At 52.2% G+C, this 12,406-nt stretch overlaps 3 protein-coding genes across 3 annotated transcripts; 2 read left to right on the top strand and 1 right to left on the bottom strand.

Moving 5' to 3' along the window:
* Positions 1–2,234: 2,234 nt before the first annotated feature.
* K441DRAFT_685653 (uncharacterized protein) lies at positions 2,235–3,083 on the top strand (the record flags this gene model as incomplete). Its single annotated transcript, XM_067651910.1, has 1 exon — positions 2,235–3,083. One exon carries the CDS (start codon positions 2,235–2,237, stop codon positions 3,081–3,083), a length of 849 nt encoding a protein of 282 aa, XP_067506460.1.
* Positions 3,084–3,416: 333 nt separating this feature from the next.
* K441DRAFT_656281 (uncharacterized protein) lies at positions 3,417–6,593 on the bottom strand. Its single transcript, XM_067647988.1, has 5 exons — positions 6,184–6,593; positions 6,014–6,126; positions 5,881–5,955; positions 3,846–5,828; positions 3,417–3,781 (listed from the first exon to the last, which is right to left on the bottom strand). The coding sequence occupies exons 1-5, from the start codon at positions 6,386–6,388 to the stop codon at positions 3,695–3,697; spliced, it is 2,463 nt and encodes an 820-aa protein (XP_067506459.1). The 5' UTR covers positions 6,389–6,593; the 3' UTR covers positions 3,417–3,694.
* Positions 6,594–6,735: 142 nt separating this feature from the next.
* K441DRAFT_656280 (uncharacterized protein) lies at positions 6,736–12,385 on the top strand. The gene is made up of 3 exons (XM_067647987.1): positions 6,736–7,662; positions 7,715–8,153; positions 8,271–12,385. The coding sequence occupies exons 1-3, from the start codon at positions 7,042–7,044 to the stop codon at positions 12,029–12,031; spliced, it is 4,821 nt and encodes a 1,606-aa protein (XP_067506458.1). The 5' UTR covers positions 6,736–7,041; the 3' UTR covers positions 12,032–12,385.
* Positions 12,386–12,406: the final 21 nt, after the last annotated feature.

The raw sequence follows: 12,406 nt of genomic DNA, 5'->3' as shown, positions 1-12,406 counted from the left end.
GCGCTCGGGTAGTGCAGGCCAGTGTTTCGCTCGAATGCCGAGAGCTCCCGCTGAGTAGGGTTATTAATGCGATTTGTAGAGCCACTTGGGCGACCGTGACGACGCTTTACAATTGCAGGCTCTTGAAGGGCAAATGCGAAGTGTTGATTTAAATGTGGGCGTGGTGTTGTTTTTGTGGTTTGGGTGTAAACAAGTCAAACACACGTGATATTCTAACTTGAAGTGGAAGGATTTAAACTTGTTTGGGTAGGGGGTGTATGCATATCAATTGGGGGGTGTACGCGTATCATTTAGGGGGTGTATGTGTATGATTATTGTTGACCAAGATCTATAGGCGTCTCATAAATCAGACGCTCCGTAGTAGAATTTCAACCGAACTTAGTTAGATCAGCACGTACACGGTTACGGGGCAGGCACGCCGGAAAATTGGTTATATCTGCTTCTGTAAGCTTTGCAGTGTGGGGAATTGAACGGGGGACCTGATTGTAAATGTAGCTCTAAAGCCTCTATATATACACGGAGTAGGTAGCAAGAAGATGACGATGATCTACAATTGCCTCGGTAGACAGCGCTTACAGTCGGCAATAGGTAATGGAAATAGGTAGTGAGACATAGGTAGTGAGACATGATGTCAAGAAACGGGTGGTGAGTCACAAGGTGATACGAGCCTCCGTAGTCGGTTACAGCTTCCTATATTTCAAATTCTAGCACGGAGCGTCTCAGAGCTTATAGGCGTCCGTTTAGTAGTAACTAAGGTTTGAATTTTTTAAAATTTTATCCCTTCTTACAAATTATAGCCCAACTACAGTAGATATAATATATTTTATTTAATATATTAGTGTGAGGTATATTGCCAGGGTGCACGTAGGGAGCTGTAAGGCATATTGCCCAGGTGTACGGTAGGGAGCAGGCAAGCCGAGCATGAGTTACAGGAGAGTTGATGGAAGAGGACGATATGGTAAAGAGTAGGTATGGCAATACCCTAGTACAGAGACGAATCGAGCTGTAAGCCCGAGGAGCTTATAAGAAGGTGCCAAGGCTTAGTCGAAGGTACCCTGAGAGCTCCCGGGATGCAGCCAAGTAAGGGATAAAATATCCCTTACAATTAGATTCTAAGTAATTATTATCCTCTATATACACATTATAGCCCTATAAAAGTAGTATTATTTGTACCCAAAAGTAGGTAAAAATACGTTAAAATGGCCGTGCTTATTACTTCAAAAGGTATAAATTCTGCCGATTGATCACCAAGATCGACACGCGCCTTCAATCGGAGTTCACAAGGTAGATTCGTTCTTTGGAAGCTGTTAATCTGAGCGATTTAATTGGTCCAAATCCCGAGGATCTATACCACCAGGAGAAGGGATAGCAAGCTGATTGTTTGCTCTGCTGGGAAGCTGCATCCGCGGAATCCGAGATTGATCAGCCATGACATCCAGCCGTGCCATTAGTCACGCCGTAAGCAAGAAGGGCAAGTACCGCGAGCCACCTAGAGCCATAAAACCCGGAGTAAAAGAACCGAAGTATTATATACTTACAGGGCGCGCACCCACATATCCGGCAACTAAATCTATTCTGAAGGGCGTCTTGCAGAAACGCTGGGCGAAGGCTCACACACGAGCACGCCGTACAACGCCAGCGCTAAAGCCCGTCCTTAGCTAGTAGACGGCCCCACGCAGCAGGGAGCTTCCCTGGCTGTCACCCAGCAAAAGCCCCCAAATCCAAAACACCACATCACCAGCCGCACTCTCATTGCTGTTCGGGACGCCCGCAGACAACGCAGCCCAGGGCACACCCGCTCGGGTTTCGGGAAGTAAAAAACTGCAGGAAGTTTTGGACCCGGCGGTGTAGAAGCACGTCGTGCTTTTTCCTCTCAACCCAGGCGGGTGGGCTGCGGGCTGGGCACAGGGCGCTTTTTTGCAGCGGCACTTCAGCCCTAAGGCTCAATATTTCGGAGTCCGACTGGGAAAAGCAGACTACCTCATAAGCCGCCCCCAAATACGGTTTCTTACGTACTTTTTTTTTCTCCTCTTCTAGTCGTCGCTCGTTTAGAGCCGTTTATACACACTTAAGTTTTAAAGACCTCTTTCTCTTACTGTCATAATTACCTGTCAGCCCGCCTTTATCCGCTCTTGATAAGACGCTCATATATCTCACCACCAACATTACCTCTCCTCTCCTCACCTCACTTAACCCTACTCTCCCACTCCCAACCCACCACCGCTACTACGACTATGCCGGCCTCAATCTCCACCTCGAACCCCCCAGCCGACCCCTCCCTCTCCCTCCCCCGCCTCCTCTGCCTCCACGGCGGCGGCGTTAACGCCGCCATCTTCGCCGCGCAGTCCCGCTCACTGATAAAACACCTCTCGCGCTCCTTCCGGCTCGTCTGGGCCGACGCGCCCTTCCTCTGCCCGCCGCACGCCGACGTCATCGCCGTCTACGGGACCTACGCGCCCTTCCGGCGCTGGCTGCGCTGGCTGCCCGAGCACGCGGACATCGACGCGGACAGCGCGATCGAGGAGATCACGTACGCGCTGCGGCTGGCGATCGAGGACGATGACCGGGCCGGCGGCCGCGGCGAGTGGGTCGGCCTGATGGGGTTCTCGCAGGGCGCGAAGCTCGCCGCCAGTATGTTGCTGGAGCAGCAGGCGCGGGAGGCGCGCGCCGCGGCGACGGGGGAGGGTGTCGGGGTCGGCACATGTGGGGTTGAGGGCGTGCGGTGGCGGTTTGGCGTGCTGTTGGCTGGGCGGGCGCCGTTGGCTAGGCTGAACGAGGAGATTCAGCATAGTAGGGCGCTGGTTGGTGCCGAGGCGATTTCGGAGGGGTTTGGGTTTGTGGATGAAGTGGAGGAGGAGGCTGTGTTGAGGGCCCCGACGGTCCATGTGCATGGCATGGCGGATCCCGGGCTGCATCTGCATCAGAGGTTGCTGGAGCAGTATTGTGAGGAGGGGAGCGCGACGCTGGTGGAGTGGGATGGCGCGCATAGGATCCCGATTAAAGGGAAGGATGTAGAGAGAGTTGTCAACGCGATTTATGACGTCGCGGAGAAAACAGGCGTGCCGGTTACGAGGTCGGTGTGAGGCTGTGCGTGGATTTTTAGGGGAGGAAGAGGTAAAATGCTTTGGGAGGGCGTTGTTCTGGGCGGAGTTCTTATACCTAGACTGTGGAAGGACATTGGCATGTCTGCTGCGTGGATTTTTATGGTTATAGGCAGAATGGATGTAGAAATGGCATAGGGAATTATGAGCACAATCATCTCCGCAACACCATAGCAGTGCGGATGCGAGAGCCTAAAAGTTGGCTGAGGATGGCGATGCAGGCTGCTTTGGAAGCTAGTCGCGGAGTTCATGTGATCAAAGTGTAGTATTTCTTCACGGTGGGCTACGCTCTAGGCAATACTGCCGCATGCTTTGGGGGATTATTGAGAATGTGAAGGGTCATTCGCTATCCAACGAATTCTAATCATCTAGTCTATGCGTTGGGCTCCACAAATCGCCAGCGAACACTCCACTAAGGTCTATAGATTCGGGACTAAAAGGTTAAAAGTGACAAGATCTTTGCATTTTTGCATTTCTGAACGCTTCATATAAAGCAAACCAAGAGCTTCCATGCTCATTTTATTGTCTTCTGCACCGTACGAACCCTAATCTGAACAAAGCTAGGCTCCAGCATCAAAATCTCCGAAGGAAATCTACTCATCCAACTGTACATAGTTTGCAGGGAACAGGCCTGAGTTGCCGCCGTAGTGTCCAAGCCACCAGTCTTCGTCTGGGAATTCCTGCAAAGTAGTCAGTTTTGCTTTTTCATATTCTATGGGCTGCGGAAGCCGGAGTAACACTCACCACATCAGTAATGGTCGCCCCATCTGGGAAACTCAGCTCGTTGTCTTCAGCAGCCTCGTAGTCGTAAAGCGCCGTAGCTGTTGGTCCTTTCCCACCGCCAGCATGCGGCGGGCCGATAGGTGGTGCTGGTGCTTCAGGTTCTACGCGCATTGGCATCGGCGGCGGTTGCTCCTCCTCGGCATCACCCTCCACCAGCTCGACATAATTGCTCGGGAAAAGCCCTATTTCGCCCTGCGAATTCTGGCCCGTCCACCAATCATCGTCCACCATCTCGATATTGGTGACATATTCGCCCTCTCGCAGCTCGAGTTCGTTTTCTTCGGCCTTCTCGTAATCGTATTGGACGAGGGCACGCTTGCCTCCGCCATATGACTGGGCTGCGACCACAGCAGCGCCAGCACCGGCTCCGAACGTCGCTGCAGCTGCAGCCACGCCTGCCGCGCGCGCAGGATCTGACGCTTCAACATTAGGTTCCGGCGGTATGGCACGGGAGGCGGAAGCAGCGTGCTCAAGGGATTGCGTGGGCATTGGAGGATGCTCGAAGCGCTCCTCGGGAGGTGACATTTCCTGGGGTTCGGCGCCCCGACCAACAGGTATTGCGATGCGGACGGGAGAGCCCGAGGGCTCAGGACTAGGGCTGCGGGGTTGGCGTGGAGGCGATGGCATGCGTACGTGTTGCTCTGCTGGCAACTCATCTTCTTCTGCAGGTTGGGTGGGGCGGGTCGGCAGACCCGGAATAGGAATACCGCGACCAGACCCAGCGTTTGGCTTGCTAGACAAATCCATTGGTGGTGGAGCGGGTGCCTGAGGCTCTGGGACTGTTCGCGTGGTAGGTGCACCCATTGGTGCTGCGCCCTTGAAGCGATCTCGAATGGCGCTGACACCTCCTACGGGCGACGTAGGTTCTTCTTGTGGCTGCTCTTGGCCAGTGTTTTGTTGGCTGAGGTTGCTAGACGCAGATTGACCTGTTCGGGTTGTTTGTACAGGTGCCCATGACTTTCCTGTGTAACCGCTCTGCCATCCACCTCCACCACTTTTTTGGCTAGGTAGAGGGGATGTAGGGCCACCAAAGCCTGCAGATGGTGACTTATCACCTGTGCCACTCATTCCACGTTCACGGGCCTTTTTTTCCGCCCAAATTTGAGCGGGTGTCTTGCCGCCTTCATCTGCAAACGTTCTGCTTGCTGTACCAACTGGCGCTGGGGCAGCAGGTGTTGCGCCAAAAGGCGTGGGTGTAGGAGCCTTGGTTCCAGTGAAAGCAGCAGCACCGCCAAATTTCTTTGCGACCTTGGGCTTTGGTAGTGAGGTAAGTCGTTCAGATTGCGAAAATGTAGCTGATCGTTCCGCAAGAGATTTTGGCGCTTTCGGCTCATCGTTGGAAGGCGGTGGTACTCCAGCGGACGGGCCCTGTGCCTTTGCACGTATGGCTGCAATGTCAACTTTCCCAACCGGTTCATAAGCGCCTTTGACAACAGTAGGCCGATCATCCTGACCACCCTCTCTAGCCTGACGTCTGAGTGCAGCAATGTCGACCTTTCCAATAGGTTGATAACCCCCCTTCACCACATCGCTAAGCCCCTCATTAGACTGAGGAGCAGAAAATCGCGAGGGTCCCTGTTTCTGCGAAGTGAGCTCGCTTATGTTTACTTTTGTAGGTTTATAAGCCGGCTGCACTTTCTCGAGTTGTGTTCGCGTCACTGGCGGTGCGTCTGCACCCCACCCATCCTCGTCCACGTTGTGACGTTGCGGCCCGCTCGCGCGTGCTCGGGAGACTAAAGGATTGAAGCCAGCCCCACCGCCTCCAACACGAGTTGGTGTAAATACCGGCTTGGATGAAATAGGGGGTGGGGGCCCTCCTGAAGATGAGGCGGGCAATGCTGATCCGCCAGCGTATTTCGAGCCTGAGGCGTCTGCTACTTTTTGTACGATGCCTCCGGGTGTAAGATCACGATCTGATCTTGCGGTGACTTGAACATGGTAACCCTGCGGGCATAGAAATTTAGTTTAGAGCGAGAGCATACCGCGGAAGACATACATGGAGGAGCTTTGATACAACACCCAGGTGACTGCCAAAATACCCCTTAGTTCGTTCCGGGACACCTTCGCCGCACTGCAGTCACGGGGTTGTCAGCAAAGCACGTTGACAACCAATGCAGAATGATGCATACCCATGCTATTAGCACACATTTGGGAAGGGTTGTGTTTGGGTCCTTGACTTTCACGAAAGCAAACTGGATTCTGCCGTCGGAGAATTCGTCTATAAGATCGACAAGTTCGCCCTCTGCAAGTTGGCATTAGCAGTCTCATCTGCTGGCTGGGGTACATTGATTCAGCCCACCTCCAGTGCTCTGAACTTTTAGAACACTTTCCTTCCCGCTGTCCTGCTGGAATGCACTGACTAGCGGGGCAGCCACAGTAAAAACGGCCCATTGACCATATGTCGGAGAGCTGGCGGCGGCACCGGATGGAGGCGGGGCATTGACAATGGACTGGTAGCTCTTGGTGATATTCGGCCCATTGCTAGAGGTATTGAGAGTCGCCATGGCGGAGGGCGAGTAAGACGGACTGAAGAAACGGCAACGGGGATCGTGAATGGAACCAGGTAAGAAAAGAAGCTATGGAGGCTCTTGTGCAGAGAGGGAGTGCACACAGAGAGTGATACGCGAATGGCAGTAGCAGCAGGAGGCTCGAAGCGTCGTGGTGCAGGAGCTTGCTGGCCGTGGAGTTTAGTATATTGGAGCTCTGCCCAGCCAGCTTGTGGTGGAGGGGCCAAGGCTTTGGAGGCACGGGGGTCTGTCATCGGAGGCGGCGGGTTTTGCCGATCGCCTACCCCCCTGTTCCTCTCGTTGCCGCCTCACTTTCTCTGCTGCCATCATTCGCTCCCACTGCACTTGAGGAAAGTGAAGCTCACCCACTCCTTATATCCAAGACCCTCCCGACTCTCTTCTGCCTTGCCATCTGCACCTATCTCATCTTCTGTGCCCAACCCGCCTCTCACGCCGCTCATTGCTCTTCAACAGACCGCTCATTCGCCACACCACCGCTTGATCTCTTGCTGCATTCTCATGCCGCAAACCCTCCCATCTACATCTCAGCTACCCGTATCTTGCACAAAACCCTCCATGTTGCCAGCCTACCACGAACCGTGTGTGGAGATCCTCGCGTGAGGTGGGCCGGGAGATGAGCTGGAGGCGCTATGGAGGAGCGAGAACCCAGCACAGCAAGCGTTGCATCATCTTCGGATCTGTATTCTGAGTCGGACAGGAAACCCGACGCGCCTGCTAAGGATCCTCAGGATGGATCGACTTCTACAAAGCGCAAGGCTCAGCCTCTCGAATTCACCTTTGAAAAGAAGCGCAAGCTTCTACATGTCCCCAATTCCCCCTCCGCAATCCTTTCCTGTTGCGCTGGACTTCCGCCAGAAATCTGGCAGAACATCTTTCTTTCTTGCTCTCCCGTAACACTCGGTCGATTGTTGCAGGTGAATCGATCTTTCCATTCCTATCTTACAGACGCCCAATTGGTGTCTGATACAAGGCCTACTTCTGATCGCCTCACTATTCTCAAACCAGAGTCTATCTGGTCCTTCGTCCGCAATGCACATCCCACAAAGCCTCCCAGACCTCTTCCTGGAATGTCTGAGCTGGAAATGTGGAGGCTTATAATGGGCAAAAAATGCCAGTTCTGCGGAAAGCTAGACCATTCTATCTCTGGAGATAAGCTCTGGGATAAGGTTCCTGGCCCAAATGGAGTCCGCATAGCATGGTCCTTCGGGATTCGATCATGTGGAAAATGTTTGGTTGACAACTGCGACAAGGTATGTTTATCATGCTAAGTTTTAAAGATCTAAGTATAAATGATTATTATAGGAGCAGACGCTTTTCTTTTCTTCAGCTTCGGTACTCCTTCCAGCGCTTCCATTTGCATTCATCACATCCGACCTTAATCTCATTCCCGTGGCCGCCCTCCATGAATCATCTACATCTCCTCCAAACCTTGAGATATCGAAATACTATTACAAACCGCACGTTCAAGAAATGCAGCGTGAGCTCGAGGAAGCCCAAAGTCGAGGTTTTGCTGCAGCAGAAGAATGGTTCAAAGGACTTGAATCAAGGGGCAAAGAGACGATGAGCAATTCGGAGCGCTGGGAACGCTGGGAGACAAAATATCAGTGGTGGCTGAAGCATCAAGATTCTAGAAGAACAACTATTTCAACGTCAACATCTCCATCACCACAATACCGCCAACAAACGGGATCGCCAGTTCACCATCCTGTTACCCCTAGCGTAAGTGGGTCGACGGGAACCAGTAAGTGTCCGATGTTTTTGCAAGAATTGGTTTCAAGGCCGCTGCGCCAGGATTCTCTCCACAAAGAAGACTTTTCGCAGGAATCTTTGAGTAGGCCGAATCCTAACCGAACTTTAGCTATAGCACCCCAGCCATTGCCTCCGAAACCGGCAGTGACATCTCAACCTCCTTTTCCAGCGCCGACTCCTTCAGCTCCATTCCATCCGCATAAAACAGAGCGGAGCATTCATGATGTCAACGAAGCAAAAGCAGCCCGCAAAGCAGACATCGAACGCCGTTGTCAATCTCTCACCCCTCCCATTCCACCCAACGTTTTACGACATATGGACTCATTCAAAGCCGCAATTCAAATCTCTCAGCAAATGACACATCAGGGATGGGAATTGCTCAAACCCCGTCTACTTGCTCAACGAGCAGTAGCAGAGCAGACTGAAGTTGAACGTGCTGCACATGCAGCTTCCTTACAAAACAGGGTTGCTGACCGCCGTCAACAGGATGCTAGTCTTAAGGAAGTCAAAGAAGTGCTTGATCGCGAGTGGGAAGATTCACAGAAGCCTATTCGTGACCGCCTCGGCTCTTACGCTGATGACTTCACCACAAAAGAATGGGCAAGCAAAGCAATTGATGATGAAAATAGTCCTAGGTTTGCTGCTGAGTTGTTGCTCTATGTCCGCCAGAGGTTCTATGCCGACCTTGCCAAGGAGCATGAAGATTCTTCCAATACTGCCCCTGAGGATGGATTGGACCCATTGAACCGGACCCCTCCTAAGAAGTTGATCCTGGAAAATATGAAGTGGGTATATGATAACAAAATTAAGCCTCTAACAGAAAACCGGAAAGAGCTTTTCCTCTGCAATGGCAACGGATGCGAAGGTACCCAGAGATTCTATGGATTCGAAGGAGTCATCCAACATTATGGCGCCAAGCACACTAATGCTTTCAGTGTGGGCAATATCGTCGTCCATTGGAGAGAAGCAGAATGGCCGGAGGAACCGCCTTTTCAGACAGACCCAAATGGATCCCGGAATACCTCTCACACTATACCCCCTAGCACAGGCCATGGACATTCAGGACACGGCTCATTTCCTTATTATGGTGGGTATTCTCGGGGAACTACATCCACGCCTCATCTGCCGCTTCATCTACCACAGGCAAGCCCTGGTCCCTATCGTCATCCGTATAGAAGTCAACATAATGGGCCGTTTCAACCACCACCTCCTCCAAACGTAATGCCGGGACCGAATTACGACTATCAATCTATGCCTCTACAGCCATATGGACCGCCACAGCCCATAGATACTTATAGTTCCTATCAGACAATGGCACCTTCTGTTTATGCTCCAGCTCCTGTCAACCCTGGGTACTTAATGTCTCCCGCGATGCCAGGTATTCTAAACCCTTCCATGCAAGGAAATGCCCCAGGTTTTCCTAACCCATATGGTGCTGGAATTCATACGTCTCCCCACCAGGCTCCTTCTGGCACTGCTACGACCGAAGCCGAGGCCGAGGTGTCTCACCCTGAATATCGTACAACTCTCTACGAGGAGCAAGTTAGAGAACTAGAGCAAATAGCTCGAGACGTCTGGGCAAGCACCTCCGGAATCAAGGATCTTCCAAATAGCGTGAGGGTGTATGTGGTGATGCAGCATGTAATTTCCAAGTTTGAGCTCCAATTCAGTCACGCACCTCTTTTGGATCATTTCATAGACGCTCTTCAAAGCAATTCTTCCCTCAAGCCCCTCAAGTCTGCCACTGGCCTTTCCTGCAAAGCATGTCATCTTCAATATCCCCACCAATCTTCAATTCATTCCCATCTGTCTCGAGTTGAAGAGAGAAGGACGTTCAGCGTTCTATCTTTATTCTCTCATTTCAAATCAGATCATCTTGACAGACCTGGAGTTGGGGCAGAGTATCAAAATGGCCAACAGTACCCCCATTCGGACTGGAAGGAAGACATGATTGAGCTCCCTAGTGACAGGACTATATTAGGCTTTATTCACGCTCCGGGAATGGATGATGACAAATTGAATATTATAGCTAGAGTTTTTCCTACACTATTTCCTACACCGTTGCCAAGGATTGGGGTAGTGGACAGCACTGGTATTTCGTCGGCCTCTCGTACTGGATCAAAGGACCCAAAGGAAGCCGGCGATGCAAGGCGGACTCCTGCAGTCTCAGTAGAAAATTCGGGATCTCCGTCAAATGGATCTCCACATGGACGTTCGCCCCAGGTCATCCCAAGGCCAGGCGAAGAAGAATATGATCCCTTTCGGCCGGCCCTACCCCGAGAGCCAAAGCATCCTATGAGGCCCACCCACAGGAGATCATCGCATCACTGGAGTCCTCCATCGGATGAGCGTAGGCCCGTATTTTACTCTGCGGAGAGATATTACGTAGGTGGTTCGAAAAATCGCTTCGGAGACAATTTCGGCGCTGACAGTCAACATATTCAGCTTGCCAGGGATCCCGTAGATGATGAGCGCAATGGCCCTTCCTATCATGGTTTTACAGAATTGAGTCCTTCAAGCTCACGATCAATCCGAGATTCCGGACCCGTCTATGAAGGCATCCGAGAGAGGCGTCCAGTAATCCTTGAGCGTGAAAGTTACCATGTTCCAGGCCCAAATGGAGTAGTTTATTCTGACCGTCCAGGTTTCGATCCTCAAGAGCATCCTTATGTTCGAGAGGTTCGGTATCGAGACGATGATGGGCCGCGTAGTGAATACCGCCTGGCTAGAGGTGCTAATGTCCGTCAGCGAAGCCCATCGCCCTCCAAGGCAGAAATAGAAGCAGAACGTTTCTTAAATGAGTTGGTTCCTGGGGAAAACTACCCCTCTAAAATAGCTGAGCAAAACAGTCCAGAAGAAGAGGAGAAGAGAAAAGCGAAATGGGCTGCTGAAGCAGACGTGGAGGATGGATCGCGATATACGCCCCCTCCACCGAATATGCCAGCACCCGCAGATGATCATCTAGATTCCATGCCTCAACCAGGAAGCCTACAAGTGACGCCAGTCCCCCCTATCTCCAATGGATCAAGATACGAAGACTCTCGCCAAAATGGCCACCGACCACCAACGCCCGAATCCGGAGGCACATCCAGAAGGCCTGGCTCATACCGTCGAAGAGAAAGACACATGGAACATGTGCCTTCGCGATATGCCAGATACATGAGTGCTGCCCGCGAAGAGCCATACGCTCGCGGCAACAGCATCACCCGTTCTCATAGTAGATACGAACGGAGGTATGACCGATACGATGAGCAGCGCCGCCGCCTTGACCAGGAAACTCCACAACCCAGCGCAGATCCAGAGCCCGAGCGCCATTATTCACGAGACCACAGCGTCGACCAAGGCTATCCTGAGGACCCTTACTACCACCAAATTAGGCATTCACGCCGCGAGTATATTCCTATCGATGACCCTGCTCCTCCCATACGCTATCGCTATACTGGCGACCCAGCCGATGCTCCTCCTCCCACCTTCGTAGAAGATTACGACGAACCTCACACCTACCAATACGTCCGCGTGCACCGCGAGCCCCGCGAAGTGCGCGCGCCCTACCCACATCCGACCAACCGATACGTCTCGGATCGCCCCTCGGGCGAGTCCGACCACTTAATTCATTACGTACCCGTGTCTTACAATCGCGACACCTTGCACCGCGGCGACCCACACCATGATGATCGTCCATACGTTTACTACGAAGAGAGGCCAGCACGACCGCCTTACGGCCCGGAGGGAGGACTAGAGCGGGTTAATTATGAGGCGGATATTGGACCAGCAGATGGCAGGAGAGTGTTTGAGAGCGAGGCTGGGCCGCCGAGTGTGCCACCACCACTACCAGCTACAGAGCGAGGGTTTCTGGGCTCATCGCGCTGAAAATGGGGAGATGATAGTTGCAACAACGAATATTTCGTTTTTATGTGCTCTTTTTTCATGACCATCTTCTCAACGAGCCAGGGCGGAAACTTTTGATCGATGCATGTACTATATTCTCACGACGGCATCAGTTCCGGCGTTTTTCTCAGGGTGGATGCTTTTTTTCTCAGATTACCCCGGGGTGGCTATTTTTCAGATGCTGCATTGGTGGATCTTTGTGTAGCGATTCAGCTGAGTGGCTTTCAGGGCGAGAGTAAAAGGTGTGGCTGATGTCCCTATTTTCATTTTAGCATAGCGGAGGTGTGAGATGATTTTATCTAATATATTGTTTCCAATATTGAAACTACAAGTCCAATTACTGAATCGTAAATGCTG

Source organism: Cenococcum geophilum (genome assembly GCF_001692895.1).
Source record: "Cenococcum geophilum 1.58 unplaced genomic scaffold K441scaffold_11, whole genome shotgun sequence".
Classification (NCBI taxonomy): domain Eukaryota; kingdom Fungi; phylum Ascomycota; class Dothideomycetes; order Gloniales; family Gloniaceae; genus Cenococcum; species Cenococcum geophilum.
The sequence above is the reverse complement of the archived record's forward strand: the minus strand, read 5'-3'. Positions and strand labels throughout refer to the sequence as shown.

Coding starts and splice junctions, on each gene's coding strand:
- K441DRAFT_656281 (XM_067647988.1), bottom strand. CDS start 6,388: ATGGCGACTCTCAATACCTCTAGCAATGGGCCGAATATCACCAAGAGC. Junction 5,956..6,013: donor AATGTGTGCTAATAGCATGG/GTATGCATCATT, acceptor CCGTGACTGCAG/TGCGGCGAAGGTGTCCCGGA. Junction 3,782..3,845: donor GGGCGACCATTACTGATGTG/GTGAGTGTTACT, acceptor ACTACTTTGCAG/GAATTCCCAGACGAAGACTG.
- K441DRAFT_656280 (XM_067647987.1), top strand. CDS start 7,042: ATGGAGGAGCGAGAACCCAGCACAGCAAGCGTTGCATCATCTTCGGAT. Junction 7,663..7,714: donor TGGTTGACAACTGCGACAAG/GTATGTTTATCA, acceptor TGATTATTATAG/GAGCAGACGCTTTTCTTTTC. Junction 8,154..8,270: donor AAGTGGGTCGACGGGAACCA/GTAAGTGTCCGA, acceptor ACCGAACTTTAG/CTATAGCACCCCAGCCATTG.